Source organism: Trichosurus vulpecula, chromosome 7 (genome assembly GCF_011100635.1).
Source record: "Trichosurus vulpecula isolate mTriVul1 chromosome 7, mTriVul1.pri, whole genome shotgun sequence".
In the NCBI taxonomy this organism is placed as follows: Eukaryota; Metazoa; Chordata; class Mammalia; order Diprotodontia; family Phalangeridae; genus Trichosurus; species Trichosurus vulpecula.
The window spans coordinates 264,460,008-264,478,585 of NC_050579.1; the positions used below are offsets into that span (position 1 = coordinate 264,460,008).

General features: G+C 35.5%; 1 protein-coding gene across 1 annotated transcript; it reads left to right on the forward strand.

Annotated features, from left to right (window-relative positions):
• Positions 1-53: 53 nt before the first annotated feature.
• On the forward strand, positions 54-1,016 carry LOC118858632 (olfactory receptor class A-like protein 1). Its single transcript, XM_036769217.1, has one exon. It carries the CDS (start codon positions 54-56, stop codon positions 1,014-1,016), a length of 963 nt encoding a protein of 320 aa, XP_036625112.1.
• Positions 1,017-18,578: the final 17,562 nt, after the last annotated feature.

Consider the following 18,578-nt stretch of genomic DNA (forward strand, 5'->3'; position numbering starts at 1 on the left):
TTTAGGCTCTTCCATTAATTGTTCCATCACATCTACTGAATCTCTGAAGACAAATGGTTATTAGTGAGTTGATCTTTGGTGTGGCATTCTTCTTTCAATGTGCCATTGGTCTTGTAGGCAATTCACTGCTGCTCATGCTCTATATTTGTATCTCCTTCAAAAAGCCTCAACAGAAGAAGTCCATGGATTTGATTCTTGCTCATTTGACTTTGGCCAATATGGTAACACTTTTTACCAGGGGCATCCCAGAAATCCTGTTTTGTTTTGGGATGAGACATATTTTAGATGATTTATGGTGTAAGGCACTCATGTACATTTACAGAATTTCCCGGGGACTTTCTGTCTGCACAACAAGTCTTCTGAGTATGTTCCAGGCCCTCATCATCAGTCCCCACAGCTCTGTGTGGGTAAGCATCAAAGTCAGAGCCCCTAAATACATTTCACATTATTTCCTCTTTTTCTGGGTCACCAACGCATTGATCTACATTAGGGTCATTGAACTCACTGAAGCAACCAAAAATGACACAATTTCTACCTATCGTTATGCCTCACATATTTTCGTAGTAAGATCAGTAGGAGATGACAATGAACTTACTGCTGCATTTATGTTTGGTATGACTCTTCATGACCTTATCTTTCACTTCCTTATGTGCTTGTCCAGTACCCACATGGTGCTTCTCCTCTATAGACATAGCAAGCAAGTGAAGCATATTTATAGCAATAGTCATTCCCCTAGATCCTTCCCAGAGGTCAAGGCCACACAGACCATCCTCTTGCTTGTAACCTGTTTTGTTTTATTCTACTGGCTCAACAACTGTATCACTTTATATGAAACTTTTAAATTTGAAAAAGATGTTGAGTTGGAAACCATTGCCAGCTTTTTTGGTGGATGTTACCCTGCCCTCTGTCCCTTATTGCTTATCGGCAGTGAGAGTCGTATCCCAAAGTTTCATTGTATGCCTGGAAAGGCACAAAGACCTCATAAGGATTTTATGGATAGATTGGTCAACCCATGAATTTAATTTTCCCTCTACAACTCTATGAATTTCTATGTCCCATTGCTGGAAAAATGTATAATTCAACAATCAGGAATCTCAAAAATACCCCACAAAGATTTAGCATCTTATTATCAAATTTGAAAGGAAATTTCTTTCCCTTGCATCCTTCAGTTTTAGAAAGATCAGGAGGAAGACTCAGGCTCTTTTCCATATCGTCATATTAGATAATTGTTTTATCTTGGGTAAGTCATAATACCATTACTGACCACATTATGCTTCTTTGTAATATGAAAGATTTGGATGAAATGTATAATGTCACTTCCATGGAGGCTACATGAACATTGTATTAAGAACATTGGGATTAATGTCATCAGTACTGGGTTTGTTTCCTTGCTCTCATGGATATCACTAATAATAAGGCTTAGAATTTCTTAGTAAATGCCAGGCACTGAGGTAAGTGCAAAGGATACAAAGACAAAAATATCATTCGTTACCTTAAGCAGAGACAACATTTAAACAGCTATTGAATTATATAAAATAAATATTCAATGTAAATAGGGGCAATGGCAAAAGGAAGATATTAGCAGCAGAGCAGACTTGGAATGGTCTCTTGCAGAGAGCATGGGATTGCAGGTAAGTATAATGCCAAGCGGTGTGGGACTCTTCACTGTTTTTTGTTTGAGTGCTTCTCAGCAGTAAGGCACTCAAGTACCTGTTATGAGTCTTGACTTTCAAATGTAATGGCAAGCAAAGTGGGACTTATTGCTGTCTTTTGTTCTGGAATGATTCTCAGTACTGAGGTAATCAAGTGCCTTTGATTGAGTCTTGCCTTTGTTTTAACCAAGGGTCTTTGAATTTGGAGTCTTTGATGACCTGCTTAAGTCACAGGAAGGTCTAGATCACATAGGTTTGAGTCCCATGGTTGTGATGACCTCTCACCCTGAGAAGTGTATGTGTGATCTAAGGTTGGCATTTTGTTTTAGGGGCTCTCACTCACTGAAAGAGTGTTTTGTGATTTGACTCGATGAGACTCTGGGTAGCCATTGTTAAGGAGGCCCACAGCTTTGAAAAGCTCAGATGTTATATTTTCTCTCTCTGTTAACTGTTTATGTATTGATATAGTCAGACAAAAGCCTGTCTATTGATCTGTTTATATTTTCTCTGTTGGTAATCTCTGTTTGAATTTGCTTTGAAATTCAGGGTCCCAACTTTTTCCTCTGAACTAAGTGAATAATATATGTATGCCTAATTAAAGTGAGATTGTTAACCCCTTAAAGTTGTTTTCCTTAGAAAAGCAGATCAAAGAACCTGTGCTAGCAGCCCTTCTGTGTGCTGGTGTTATCAGCCTTGCACAGCCACAGTAGCAAGGCAAGTAGCATTGTTGTTACACTGAGTCCTGAGGGAGGACAGAGTAGCAAGGAGGTAAAATTAAGAAGGGAGAGAATTCAAGGATCAGGGAAGAACCAGGGAAAAGGAACACCACCTGGAAATGTATTTTTTGAGTGAGGAATAATAAGATACCTAGAGTGACTTGTAAGTGAATAGGAGTAAAGGATTTTAAAAATCTGGAAAGAGGAAAGGCTTAGGTTTTGAAGAACTTTGAATGCCAATCAGAGGAATTTGTATCTGATCCTGAGGGGGATAGGGAGGCAATGGAGTTTATTGACTATATGGATTACATGATCAGACCTGTACTTTAGGAAGATAAATTTGATAGCTGAGTGGCTGAAAGACTAGTATAGGCACAGACTTGGGATAAAGAGACTGAGCAGTAGTACACTCCAGTAGTACAGGCATGATGTGATCCATACCTGCATCACAGTGGCACCTTTTCAGAGGGGAGAAGGGGAAATATTCAACAGATATTCAAAGAAAAATTAAAGGATTTGGCAACAGTTCATATATGGGATGTGTGAGAGAGTGAAATAATGGATAATATGGCTTAAAAGACTGGCTAACAGGGAAGATGGTGTTGTCCTCAATAGTATTATGGAGTAAAAGAGGAAAATTTGGGAAGAAAGATAGTAAGCTCAGTTTTGGGTATTTTGGGTGGACACACAGTCCTCATGTCCCTTCACAGAACATATCTCTTCAACCATGGGAGCATTCATCAATAGCATCCCACTCTCATTACCAGAATGAGATCTCCCCTTTCCTTAACCCCTTCACATTTCCTTCCCCCACCTCCTCACTTACTCCTATGCAGGCTTCTTTATTCCTTAGAAATCATAGAAGTCATCTTCAATGCATTGCTAGCCCTTAACTTGAGCAGAGAATGTGACATATTCCCCTCTATCCTTCTCCTTTCCTACTCCCTTCCACATGTCCTCCTGTTTTATATTTTAGTCCCACACAAACATTAACCCACTTGCAGGAGGGGTGTTGCCAGGTTCTGTCCACAATATCACAGGTCTGCCTATCCATCATGATCTAAAGTTGTTTCCACTTTCACCCCTGTCTATTTTGTGTAAAGCTATAAAGTAATCTCTTACCTTTTCTCTGCTGTCCCTCCGTTGCAGTTGCTACGCTTGGCTGCTACGTTTGTTCACCCCTCCTCTACATCTGTTTTCTGTGTTACGTGCTATTTGAGAGGCAAATAATCTCTTCAGGTCTGTGGTTTTTCATTAGAATACTTTTAATGCATTTTCTTTTTTGTTGAAAATCCATTTTTTTCTTTTATAGTGAAGCTCAGACTTATAGAGTTTATAGGGTACATTACTCTGGGTTTCATCCTGAGCTGCACTGGTATTTGGAACAGAGAATTGTTGTCTCCTTTAGTCCATTCATTTTCCATTCTTATTCCTCTTTCTAACAGATGCAGAATAGATGTTTGTTACTCAAATTTCCTTTCCTTTAGGGGCAGCTAGATGGCACAGAGAGCAGCACACCAGCCCCGAAGTCAGGAGGACCTGAATTCAAATCTGGCCTCACATACTTGACACACTTAATAGCTGTGTGACCTCGGGCAAGTGACTTATCCCCAATTGCTCTGCCTTCCCCCCTCCATAAAGTAAAAATAAAAAAAAAGCCTTTCTTGTGTATTTGAAAGATTTTCTGCTAGTTGCTTACAGAACTTGTTTCCCAACTGAATTGTTAAATTTAACCACTCTTATTCCTGGAGTTTCCAGCCCCGCCCCCATTTCCTATTTTTCCTGGAGGTTATCTATGGGCACTTTCAATTGACACTTTGTTTCCTGTGTTCTGAAGTTCCAGGCTGCTTTCTTGTATTATTTTGTTTGTATGTTCAGGTTTTTTGACTTCTCATTTTCTTCTGGGGTCCCTATAATTCTTAGGCTGCCTCTACTCATCCTGTCTTCAAAATCAATGTTTTGATGGGATTGTTTTATTTCGATGTCATGGTTATTGATTGAATTTTCCAGATTCTTTCATTCCTGTGTATTTGCATTCAAATCACTTGTCTTCTCTTTCCTATCCTTGAAAGAAAAGTTTCTGTTATAGATTGAAATGTTTCTCTTTTGCCAATTATTTCTGTTCTGCGGTTTGTAAATTCTGTTCCCACAGTTCTTATTTCTCATTTAAACAGAAACAGAGTTTTGTGGTTTCACTTTATCAAATGCTGAATCATTTCCTTTTGATTCATAGTATTTGCATTATGGCTGCATTCATTTATTAGATCATACATTGTTTTCTATTGTCTTCCCTGATGGTTTATTTGCACAAGGTCTTTGAGTTTTCTTGCCCATGAGGCCATTTATACTTCCTTATTTTCTCATATTGTCCATTTCTGATTTATTTCTCTGTCTGTCTTTCTCCCTCCATGAGTTTCCTGGGGATTGAATCTCAGAGTGTCTTGGCCTTCTCTCACACTGGGTTAGTAGTTCATCAGCTTGGGTTTCTGCCCCAACTGACCTTCATGAGTAAAGAACTGGCCCCACCTAGATCCTGGCTCTTTCCCTCAGGTTTAGTAGAGTGCTACCTAATCACTCATTCCCTCCCATTCCACAGGTGATGTCTTCTTCCATTCACTCAATTTTCTACTTCGTCAGAGCTGCCATACTTGGTGTTTATGCAGACTTGGTGTATGTTTGTAATTTAGAGTGTGGATATCTTGGCAGTGGGAGAGGATAGATTGGGGTATGGGTTTGAGCTCTATGGCAAGCTAAGACCCATGTCCTGTCCCTTTTCTTCTGTTCTTCAGCTCTCTGTCACAGCACAAAATGCATTTGCCTTACTGTCTCTTGAAACCTCAACAAACTTCTGCTATTTGGAGCTTGGACCTCAATGGCACGGGAAAAAGGGAGAAAGAGCCAGGGTATGGGGTGGAATTTTACTGCAAACCCATGAGTTGGGTGGCTAGTACAGACTTACTGCCAGTAACTTGGTGAGTGGTGGAAGATGGGTTGCTAAGTTACAACAATTTAGGCATTAGTTAGTGGAATTGTTAACCTTATTTTGAATTCGTGGTGTCTAGGCCATAAAGACAGTTGAAGTTCCTTTATCTTTGGTGCATAGTTTCTGTTCTAGAGAGGTTTCAAAAGTTATGATGATGAGAGAAAATACCTAGTTTTCAATCTTGCCTTCCACCTGACCAAGAATTCATCTTACATCTTTTGCACATTCTTATTGTATTATTTTTAATTATAAATTTTTTTATTCAACATTCACTTTTATATGATTTTGAGTTATAAATTTTCTATCCCTCCTCCTACTACCCCTTCCCAAGATGACACAAAAATCAGATATGGGCTATACCTGTACAATTATATATATATAATTTATTATATATTATATAATAATATTATTATATATTATTATTGATAATATATATTTATATATATGTATATATATTTCTGAATTTGTCATATTGTAAAGAAGAATTAGAATCAAAGGAGGAAATGATGAAAAAGAAGAAACAAACAAACAATAAAGAGAAAATAATATACTTCAATCTGCATTCAGATTCCATATTTATTTCTTTGGATGTGGATAGCATTTTTCTTCATGAGTCTTTGGAATTGTCTTAGATCCTTGTGTTTCTGAGAAGAATTAGGTTTATCAAAGTTGGTCATTGCACAATGTTACTGTTGCTGTTAATGTAGGTTTTTCTGAAGTGCACCTGCTCATCATTTCCTATGGAACAATTGTGTTCTATTACATTCATATACCACAACCTGTTCATCAGAATGTCAGAATTGTATTGATTTGTATTTCTCTAATCAATAGTGATTTAGAGCAATTTTTCATATGCCTATAAATAGTTTTAATTTCTTCACCTGAAAACTGCCTGTTCATATCCTTTGATCATGTATCAATTGGGGAATGACTTGGGTTCTTACAAACTTGACTCAGTTCTCTAAAAATTTTAGAAATGAGGCCTTTATCAGGCTTCCCTTCTCATCTTGGTTGCATTGGCTTCATGCCAAAACATGCAAAGCTGTTTTAATTTAATGTAATCAAAATTATCAATTTTAATTTTCATCATTTCATTTATTCTCTGTGTCTTCATTTTCTTCTATTTTCTCACACATAGTATATATTCAGTAAGTGAATTTTGAATAATTCCTGCTATCTTCCTCTTTCTTATTTTAAGTCTCAACTCAAATATTATATGCATTAATCTTTTCCTAATTCACCTTCCTATAAGACGTCTCTTTCTTTTGACTTTATAGCACTTTGATAAAGTATAGCATGTTGATAAAAGATTATCTGATATCTCTATAGGTAAATGCCATTAATCTCAAAGCCTAGGGTCCAGAGAGGCAAAATAAAATCATGTCTCCTAGAAAAAAAATATGGCAAAATGAAAAACCTGAATGCTACATCATAGGAAATAATTTATTAAAAGGGATTGGAATTTCTAAATATAGAATCAAACAAAGATCAATTAAAAGAATTTAAAATTAGATGTTGAAAAACAAAAACAAAATTGTTTTCATTAGACTCCAAAATAAATAGTGTTTAAGTTTAATAATTCTATTGAAAAAGAGTGAAGTCTTTAAATTATCAAGAGCAAGAGCTCCAAATATATTGGAATGCCTATATAGGACAAATATACAGGAAAAAATATTCAAATACCAAAACAATATTGTATACTCCACCACCAACCCCATAGAAAAGGATGGAATGAGATAATCTGATAATCAAGGGAGCTAAAGATAGAACAGAAAATGCCACACATGGATTCTTAAGTATAAATAAGTGTGAAAAAGATCTATGTCCAGGTAAACAAATGTATCTAGAATTGCAAGAAATTATATTTTTCTAAAACATAACCCTCAATTAGTAAATTTTCTACAGGGAAGAAAAATAAAAACGATAAATAAATATCACTAAAATGGGAAAGGTAATTGATCATATAATATTCCATCTATATAGATTATTTTTAAGGGAGAGAAAATGTTAACTGAAGGGAATAATAATGATAATGATAATAATCCAGAAAGTAAAATAGTAATTTCTATTTTAAGCACACAAGGAGAAAGGGTGAAAGCAGAATTTACAGAAAAAGACAACAATGAAGGTGAAGTACTGAAATGCAACTGAAAACACCACAACCCCTACTCCCAAAGGTGTATCACTGAGGGTAATTGTCACTGGGGAATGTACTCTAATCAAACCCTGGGTAAACCAGCAAAAGAAATAACACACACACACACACAGACACACACACACAGACACACACACACACACACACACACATATATATGCTTACATACACACATATATCAACATATCAACTTGGGTAGAAGAGGAATGATGATATAAAGAAGAGAAAAAGATGACTAGATTGAAAGTATGAAATAGCAGATTTGAGAAAACGCAGTTTAAGTTAACAGCACTCTTTAAGGGAATAAAGATATGTTTCCAATGAAAGAAAGAAACCATAGAATAGGCACAATAGAGGGAGAGTCAGTGCATAGGGAATTTTGAGTTGTGATGTTGAAGAAGACTTTTGAAAGACCTTTGGACAGCAAGGAGATTAAGCCAGTCAATATTTAAGAAATTAACTCCGACTATTCATTGGAAGGACAAATACTGAAGCTGGAGCCTAAATACTTTGGCTGTATAATGAGAAAACATGAGTTATTGTAAAAAACTTTGATGCTGGGAAAGATTGAAGGTAAAAGGAGAAGGGGGTAACAGAGGATGCGATGGATAGATAGTCATAGACACAACGAATAGGGACTTGGACAGACTTCAGGAGACAGTGAAGGAAACAAGATCCTGGCATGCTCCATAGGGTCATGTAGAGCTGGATATGACTGAATGACTGAACAACACCAACAACAGTGCAGAGGGAGGATCTTTGCTCTGAGAGAGCATTATTCTTCCATGCACATGCTGCCCTAATGTAAAGGAAAGCAGAGGTCCAGTGCTAACTAGAAAAGGTATGATTTGGAGGACCTGAACTCAGTAAAGAGATTTGATGATAAATGAGAAAGAAAAATGGCAATGGAGAGGGAAGGAAATTAAATTGGATCATATGAGTTGGAACACGAGGTAATTACTAGAATGGTGCAATGAGAGATGAGCGGTGGAGTGGGAAAGAGAAGCCTGTAAGAATAGGTTTAGCAAAACTTTAAGGGGACAAAGTACTGATGTAAAGGAGAAACAAAATATTCTAATTAGAAAGAAAATATAAGCATAAAAGAAGGAAAGTATAAGCCTAATTCTCATAACTTTAAATGGGAGTAGATTAAACAATACAATAAAATGAAACACAGGCAAAGATTGGATAGGAAAACAAAATGATTATCTCTTTCTCATAGGAAATATATTTTGAAAACAAAGATACACACAGATAAAAAGTTAGAAGCTGGGACAAAATTTCATCAAGAGAAGGTTAAAAAAAGCAAGAACTATAATCAAGCTATCAGAAAGATCAAAAGTGTAACTTCATAATATAAATATAGCACTATGGAAATTAAGGAAAAATAAACTTTAGGAAATGCAGAAAAATTGGAGCTCTCTCAATGAGACTACTAAAAATATTACATTTTTTGGCACCACATAGAACTTTTACATTAATTGACCATGCACAGAGAAATTAAAAATAAAGGTAAAAATGTAGAAATTTCAAGACTGCAACACAATTAAAGTGAGAACAAAAACAAAAGACACTGTTCAAAATCAGGAATTAAGAAATTACAAGAACATTAAAGAACAAACCATAGAAGTAATCAATAATTGTGTGTAAGAAAATGATGAGAGTACACAATAAATTTTCGATATGCACACAATATATATCAAATATATCAATCAAATAATTATTTCAAATGGCTACATCAAATATGTATACATATCCATATTAAGTTATATTAAATAACTTTGTCAAATATATGATTTGGCTATACCTCAAAAAACGGGGTATAGCTGAAATAGAAGTCAGAGGAAAATCATTTTTCCAAACACTCAAGTTCACAAAGTAGGAAAAGAAAGGATTGATGAATTTAAGAGATTTAAAAATAGAAATACATCAAATAAACAAATCTTAAGTAAGAATAAAAACAGAAATCTTGAAAATCATCCAGAATAATATAAGTAAAAAGGAAAAATAGTTGAGAAAAAAACCAAAAATTTAAGCTGGTTTTTTTAAAAAAAAATTCACAAAATTTATCAGACTTTATTTAACTAACCTGACTTTTTAAAAAGGCAGGAAGTCAAATAACAGACAAGAAAAAAAAAAAGAAAAAGAAGAAATTACATCTAAAAGACAAGAAATAAAAGGAAATATCAGAACTTACTTTGTGCAGCGATATGACAAAACAAAGAAAATTAACAATGAAAACATAGGTTTTAATTAATCCAGTCTCAGAAATTGAATAGAACTACTTGCACAAGGACTACTAAAGGGAGGAGAAAAGGGTAAATCCTGTTGCTGATTGATCTAAATGATGTTCATGAAAGCAAAAAACAAAAGTATCCCTTCTACAAAAATTATCCTCAAAATACTGAAAAACACTCAACTAAATTCCTTTCATGAGCCAAATGCACATTCCTATTATGTAAAATAAAGAAGAAAAAAGCAAAAAAAAATTAAAAAAGGGAGAATTACAGATAAATAACATTAATCCATATAAAGTAAAAACTTTCAAATAATTCTTGTCAAAAAGACTCCAGCAATATACCCCAAAATATTCTGAATAAATTATATTTATATTAGGGATACAAGAATGAATCAGCTTCCAGAAGGCTATCAACATATTAATATCATTATTGTCATTTTTAATAGGAATAAATGAAAACATCTATACCCACATGATTAACTGTATAGAAACATATATATGTGTGTGTGTCTGTGTGTATGTGTATATATATATATATACATATATATACATATATTACAAATTACAACACCCAGTTATACTAAGATTTTTAAGAGCCTTAAAAACATAAAAGAAGGACCTTTTAAAATATGATATAAAGGACCTATCTGAAACCCAAAGCAAACATTATAAGCAATGAGAAAACACTAGAAGTTGTCTCAGTACATAAAAGAGTAAAGCAATGGTGTCTGCCTTGTTTATTAATCTTAGCGATTGTTCTAGAACTAATGCCACTCACTATAAGAGAAACACTAAAGAATATAGACAAAGAAGAGAGAAATCTATCCCTCTTTGCTCAAAACATTATGTCTCACTTATAATATTGTTGGGAATAAATGAAAAAAGCTATTAGAGGCAATGCACATTTTTGGCAACAGTATGAGTTAAGAAATAAACTCATGAAAGTCATCATTGAGATATTAATGATAATAATAACATCAAATAACATAATAGGGGAGGCAGTAATAAAGGGGCAGATTCCTTCAAAATAACTATAAAATGCATTGCATATTTGGAAGTCAATCTATCTAATGCCATTACATACTAGTGTAATATTTTTATGTAGTTTACATATTTCCATCTTCTCCACAACAATTGTATAACATACCAATCAGTTACTTCAGGAGGAAAAAACTAGGTAAACTATATTAATAGCATTCCTTCATCTAAGAATAATAGTATTGAAAAAAGATAGTTTCATGTGACCTAACTATACCTCACTGAAGCCTTGCCTCTATTTTCTTTAGGAGCCTTTCATGGTTACTAACAACCTGGATTATGAAGCTGCCCCAAAGGCTTGTTGTTTGTCAGTTCAGGGGTATCTGTCCTTCATTCAGGCCAGACCACTGTTCTGGAAGGTTAGATGTCCTGCCAAGTTGTCTTAGGTGGAGAGCTGCTTTACACTGACTTGCAGTTACTTCTGTTACTCAGAATTCACTTTGAGGTGTTAGTATGAGTTATTTGTGGGGGAATTTGGGAGAGTCTGGTAATTTCCTGCATTCCACCATCTTCCCAAAATCTTGTCTGTTACGGGCCGAGTTAGAGCTGAGCCCTGTCCTCCTTGGACCTCCAGGCCCAGGGGCCTGCTGAGATAAACTCAGGGCTTTGGGATGTGGGTGGAACCAGGAGGAGGGGTCTTGCCTTTGTTGCCTCCCTAGCGATTCCAGGTCGGACCTGCCTGACCACGTGGAACTTCCGGCTCTCTGGCAGAGCATGTGGAACTTCTGGTTCTTTTCCGGTGACTGCCTGACCGCAGGGAGCTTCGGGTAGCACGGGAAGAGAAGGGGAGGAGAGTAGGCGGAGTCAGGATGGTCCTAAGACCCAGGTGTATTAGCTTTACCTGTCTTTCACACACGTAACCAAAGAGTGTACCTACGTCACTAAAGGTATAAATGTGCTGCTTGCTGAAATAATAAACGGAGTCATTCACCATCTTGTTCAGCTCCCGCCCCGTACACTGTCCGCGAGATCAGGTCCTTTGCTTAGGCAGAGGCCTGGAGCTTGGGGGGAACCCCGAGCATAGTCACGAGGCTTTGGAAGCTTGTGACACTTGTCTCCCTAAATTATTAAAAAATTTAAATTGGATTTATCCAAAATAACTGCAACATGTGATATTCTGTTGTCAGCTAACAACATTCTTTTTTATACCCTCTTATCTATTTCAGACTTCATGAAAGAAGGTTTTCAGAGAAAGAGCAGAAGAGAGAAGTACATGTGCCGGATAAGAAGAAGGAAATGGAATAGGGGACATGGAGCAGTTTGGACTAGTGAAGTGGACCATAGGATGAATTAAGGGAGAAGAAATTTGGAAAAATTGGGGAGAAATTATAGTTAATTTGAAAAATTAGCTCTAGTCCTAGATACTGGTCATTATTCCATTTCTGTGTTGTATGAGAAGCAAGATATAAGAAAATTTAGGAGTATAAAAAAGGAACAGAACCTGAAGAATTCTTAAGCGGGATAAAGGAAAAAGTAGGGGGAAATAGAAATCATTACACAAAACTTCATTACAAAAAATCAACTTCACAAGTGTAAGATGGGAGACAAATGAAGGAATAATAGTTTTTCTCAAACAAATAACTAAGATTGAGATTTACCTGACTCCAAACTCAATATGAGTCGTCAGTGTGATGTGGCAGTCAAACATAAAAAACAAAAACACAAAACACAAAAACTCTAATGTGATCTTGGGCCAAATTAAGAAGATCACAGCTTTTTTGGAATAGAGAGAGGACAGGCCTGCTGTACTCTGCTCTCATCGGAATTTATGTAGACTATTTTGTTCAGTTCTGAGCAACACAATAAAAAGATACTTATAAGCAGTAGAGAATGGTATTCAAGGTGGAGAAGAGCCTTAAATCTCTGACATGAGAATCTCTTGAATGAACTAGTGACATCTAGTCCTAGGAAAGAAGACTGATGGCAGAAATGATAGCTGTCTTCAAGTATTTGCAGATCTATTATTTGGAAAAGGGACTACATTTACTCTGGCTCTACAGAGCAGAAATATGAGTATCAAATGAAAGTGATGAAGAACCAAAGTTAGGCTTGATGTCAGAAAAAAACAAAAAGAAAACTCCCTAGTGACTGAACTGTTCAAAAGTATAATAGGTTTTTGCAGGAGGTGATTTGTTCTTCCTGCTTGGGATTCTACAGACCAAGGCTAGATGACAGCTTGTCAATTATGTCAGAGTGGGATTTTGTGTATGGATTGGATTAGATAGTAACTGAGTTCCTTTCCAATTCTCAAATTCTCTGATCATTGCATATATCATCTCACTTGAGCCTCACTACAGCCTTATGAGATAAATAATAAAAGCACTTTTTTAGACAATAAAATAGTAATTTTCAGTGGTATTTGAACTCAGGCTCTCCAGAGTTCAAGTCCCGAGGCTATACGCCATACCATCCCTTTTGATTATTTCATTCACTTCTGAGTATGACTCTTTAGGAAAGCTGTTGACAAACTGTTCAATCTCTAGAAGGGAATGGCTAGAAAATTGGAACTCCAACTCATATTTTTCTGAGATTTTTCAAGGAATTTGAGATGCTGATCTGAGTACAGCTAGTTTTTAGAGTAATGTGGAATGACAATAGTTTTCAAATGTTTGAAAAGCTGTCACTTGAAAGTGAAAGTTGGCATTCCTACAGAGAAGAGAAATAGGAGGAATAAGGAAGACATTTCTACTGAAGAAAATAAAGAAATTCCTAGAAATTAGAGCTATGCAAACTTTAAATTGTACATCTTCAGGAATTAGTGAATCCCCCAACACAGGAACTATCCAAGGAGGGTGAAAAGTGACCTTTAAGGTAAATTCCAATTGAAATATTGCTTTTCTATGAACTACTGATTTTCACCCCTCCTTGTCTCTAACTGGGTATATGACCTTTGACATCTCTGTGTGGGTAGTAAGGTGATACAATATAATGGGCATGAACAGAGGAGTTTGGGATATTTGGGTTCAAATCCCACCTCTGCTGATATAAACTATGTGATACATGGCTATATGGTATGTGACCTAGGGCAAATCACTGAACCTCTGTGGTCCTACTTTCCTTGTGGATAGAATCAGAGAATTTGGCAAGACTACTTTCAAGTCTTTTCCAGTTTTAGTTCTAAGCCCTGACTATTTGAATGCCTACATTTTGAAAAAAAATAACACACTGTGTACTTTGATTGAATAATTGCTAACATCCCCTGTATCTCTAAAGCCCTGTAATATGAACACTGCCACATTTAAAGCTAGAAAAAAAATAAGGCAGCTGACATAGATCACACACGATTCTATCTAGTAATTTTGTTCCATTTTGCTTATCCCCCTAAGACCAATACTACATGAGAAACAAACTAGCAGCAAACTGAGACATACCGAGGTCTTTGAGTTATCTCTACTATTTTTTTACTCTTATTATTACTGCTACTAGCTCTACTGGATATATGAACCCATGACTGGAAGCCGGATTGTCAGGCAACCTATGTGAATGACAAGGAATTGAGTTAAAAAAGGAGCAGTGAATGGATAATTTTCTACCACATGCATCTTTGTTATATACCCTGTTGGGAATGAAAAAAGTATACAGGCTGATTTTAAATAATTCCTAGTACATATCAGTTTGGTTTTAAATGACAGTGTTGGTTCTTATTGGAATCCTTTTCATAAATTTTGGGATGGTTCTTTAGTTCAAGAATCAGATTTGTTTCCAAATTTTCTCGACTCCACCTAAGTTCACACTGTGATGATTAAAAAAAAGTTCTAGAGATAAAGTTTCTGGATAATTTAATCATTTTATTAATGCAGCCAGCACAATCGTTGATAAAAAGGATAGTCATTTGACTATCTCTTTTAGACTAAAGGCAATCATGGTAGTTAGCTCACAGTTTATAGTCCTTTCAAAGAGTAGGTTTTCCTAAGGGGTAACAATCAACTCTGATTGGATAACTCAACAAACAAACAAACAAACAAATAAATGCGTAAATACATAAATGAATGAATGAATGAATAAACAAATAAATAGATCGATCGATAAATAGATAAATAATTAATTAAATAAAAAGAGAGAACCCTAGAGAGTCAACTAAAAAGCAACTCAAAACAAATAATATCTTTAACCAAGTTGAAGTATATAAAAGAAACTCATAAAAACAATTAGCATTTCTGTTAGCTACCAACAAAACCCAGCAGAAAGTGATAGAAAGAGAAATTCCATTTAAAATAACTAAAGATGGTATAAAATATTTGGAAATTTACCTTGTAACAAATATGGAGAAACTATATGAACAGTATGACAAAACATTCTTCACAGAAATCAAGACAGAATGAAATAATGAGACACATATTAGTTACTCAAAGACCAAATTAAAATAATAAAAAAAACACTTAAAATTAATTTACTTATTTAGTGCAATACTTTTTGAACTACCTAAAAATTCTTCATGAAGCTAGAAAAATAATGACAAAATTTATATAGAGGAAAAATGTCCAAGTATATTGAAGAATCAAAAGAAAAATAATGGGAAGGAAGAGCATTTAGCAGTGCCATAGCTGAAACTGCACTACAATGCTATAATTATCAAAATAATTTAGCATTGGATAAGAAACTGAGTTGTTGATCAATGGAACAGCCTATGCACATGTTATGCAGAAGTAAAAGACCATAATAACTTAGGATTGATAAACCCAATGAATCAAAATGTATTGGGGCATGAACTCACTCTTGAAAAATTGTTGGGAAAATTACAAAGCAGTCCAACAAAACTAAGTATAGAGCAACACCTCATGCCATGTACCAAGGCAAGCTGAAAATGATACATAATTGAGACATCATTAAAAAAAATTACAAGAGCATGGAAGAAATTTCCTGTGAAATATATGGATAGGGGAAAAGATCCTGACCAAATTAGAGATAAGGAAAATAATGGGAGATAAAATGGATCATTTTGATAACATAAATATGAAAAGTTTTTTAGTTAATTATTTTTAGTTTTTGATATTCATTTCCACAAGTTCCTCCCCATCTCTCCCTTCTCTCCACCCCAAGACAGCATGCATTCTGATTACTCCTTCCCCCAATCAGCCCTCCCTTTTATCACTCCAGTTCCTTCATTTATCCCCTTCCCTTCTATTTTCTTGTAGGACAAGACAGATTTCTATACCCTACTGCCTGTATATTTTATTTCCCAGTTGCATGTAAAATAATTTTTAACATTTGTTTTTAAAACTTTGAGTTCTGAATTCTCTCCCTTTCTCCCTCCACACCCACCATGATTGAGAAAGCAAGCAATTTGATATATATGTGTAGTCATGCGAAACATGTCCATAAGAGTCATGTTGTGGAAGACTAACTACATTTCCCTCCATCCTATCCCACCCAAAATTTATTCCATTTTCTCCTTTGACCCTGTCCCTCCTCAAAAGTGTTTCCTTCTGAATACCCCTTCACCCAATCTGCCCTCCCTTCTGCCATGCCCTCCTCTCTTATCCTCTTCCCCCCTACATTCCTGTAGGGTAAGACAGATTTCCATACCAAACTGACTGTGGATGCTATTCCCTCCTTGAGCCAAATCCAATGACAGTAAGGTTCACTTGTTTCCTCTTAGATCCCCCCTTTTCCCCTCCACTATAAAAATTTTTTTCCTGTCTCCTTGATGTGAGATAATTTGCCCCATGCTAACTCTCCCTTTCTCCAAGTACATTCCTCTCTCACCCCTTAATTTTATTTTTCTCATACCAACCCTTCATATTCAACTCACCTTGTGCCCTCTACCTATAGCCTATATCTATGTATCTATCTATCTTTCTATGTACATATGGTGTATGTATGTATGTATCCATGTATGTATGTATTCATCTATGTATTTTTCTGTCTGTCTATATATATATGCATATATATATATATATGTAGAGAGAGAGAGATTAGATAGATACATAGATAAAAATAGATATGGATATAGATATGGATATGGATACAGTTTCCCTCCAAACTATCCTAATACTGAGAAAGGTCTCATAAGTTACAAACATCATCTTTCCATGTAGGAATGTAAATAGTTCAACTTTAATAAGTCCCTTATGATTTCTCTTTCCTGTTTACCTTTTCATGCTTCTTTTGAGTCTTGTATTTGAAAGTCAAATTTTCTATTCAGCTCTGGTCTTTTCATCAAGAATGCTTGAAAGTCATCTATGTCATTGAATATCCATATTTTCCCCTGAAGTCTTATACTCAGTTTTGCTGGGTAGGTGATTCTTGGTTTTAATCCTAGCTCCTTTGACCTCCAGAATATCATACTCCAAGCCCTTCAGTTCCTTGATGTAGAAGCTGCTAAATCTTCTGTTATCCTGACTGTGTTTCCACAACACTTGAATTGTTTCTTTCTGGTTGCTTGCAATATTTTCTTAAGTAACCTGGTAATTCTGGAGTTTGGACACAATATTCCTGAGAGTTTTCCTTTTGGGATCTCTTTCAGGAGGTGATTGGTGGATTCTTTCCATTTCTATTTTACCCTCTGGTTCTAGTATATCAGGGCAGTTTTCTTTGATAATGTTTTGAAATTATCTAGGCTCTTTTTTTGATCATGGCTTTCAGGTAGTCCAATAATTTTTAAATGATCTCTCCTGGAACTATTTCCCAGTTCAGTTGTTTTTCCAAGGAGATATTTCACATTGTCTTCTATTTTTTCATTCTTTTGGTTTTGTTTCTTAATTTCTTAATTTCTCATAAATTCATTAGCTTCCATTGGCTCCATTGTAATTTTTAAGGCATTATTTTCTTCAGTGATCTTTTGGACCTCCTTTTCCATTTGTCCAATTCTGCTTTTTAAGGCATTCTTCTCCTCATTGGTTTTATGGACCTCTTTTGCCATTTGGAATAATCTATTTTTTTCAGGTGTTATCTTCTTTAGTACTTTTTAGTCTCCTGTAGCAAGTTGTCGACTCTTTTTTCATGATTTTCTTACATCACTCTCATTTCTCTTCTCAATTTTACCTCTGTTGTTTTACTTGATTTTCAAAATGCTTTTTGAGGTGTTCCACTATACAAGACCAATTCATAGACCTTTCCTATTGACCTTCTAAGTTTTCTTTGGCATTCCTAGATTAAGTCTGGAAACCACCATAGTGGTCAGTGATTCAGTCACCTGAGGCTTGATCCAAGTTTTCTGGGGGGCCAGTCTGTGCTGGCACATTTTGCACTGGACTGTGCTCCTCTCTCAGACTGGAGCAATAGTCCCTTCCTGTCAACTTTCCAAGTTGTCTTGGGCTGGAAATTTCTTTGATTTTGTCATTTTGTGGATTCTGCTGCTCTAAAATTTGTTTAGAGTTATTTTTATAGTTATTTGGAGGGGTCTGGGGGAGCTCAAGCAAGTCCTTGCTTTCATTCTGTCATCTTGGCTGCACAGGAAGAGTTTTTTTTTTTTCTCACAGACAAAACCAGTGCAGGAAAAATTAGAAGAAAAGTAGGTAACAGAGGAAAAAAAAATCTTTGCAGCAAGTTTCTGTGATGAAGGTCTCATTCCTCAGATACATATGTATAATCCAGGCTAAGCGCTTTACAAGTATAATCTCATTTGATTAGCAAAAAACCCTTGTTAATTAAATTTTATAATAATTATAACACATTAGCTATTAAGATAATGATGATTAATAATAATGATGATAATGAAAAGTCATTAGATGTAGTATGGGTAACTTTGTTTATCAACATGGAAAATTGTGCATCTTGGTTTATTGCATGATCCAGAGTATGAACCTTTTGGTGTGTAGATGTGGTGGTATAGAATAGGTCATGTGAAGTTTAT

Bases quoted from the DNA above. Each gene is read 5' to 3' on its own strand.
- LOC118858632 (XM_036769217.1), top strand. From the start codon at position 54: ATGGTTATTAGTGAGTTGATCTTTGGTGTGGCATTCTTCTTTCAATGT.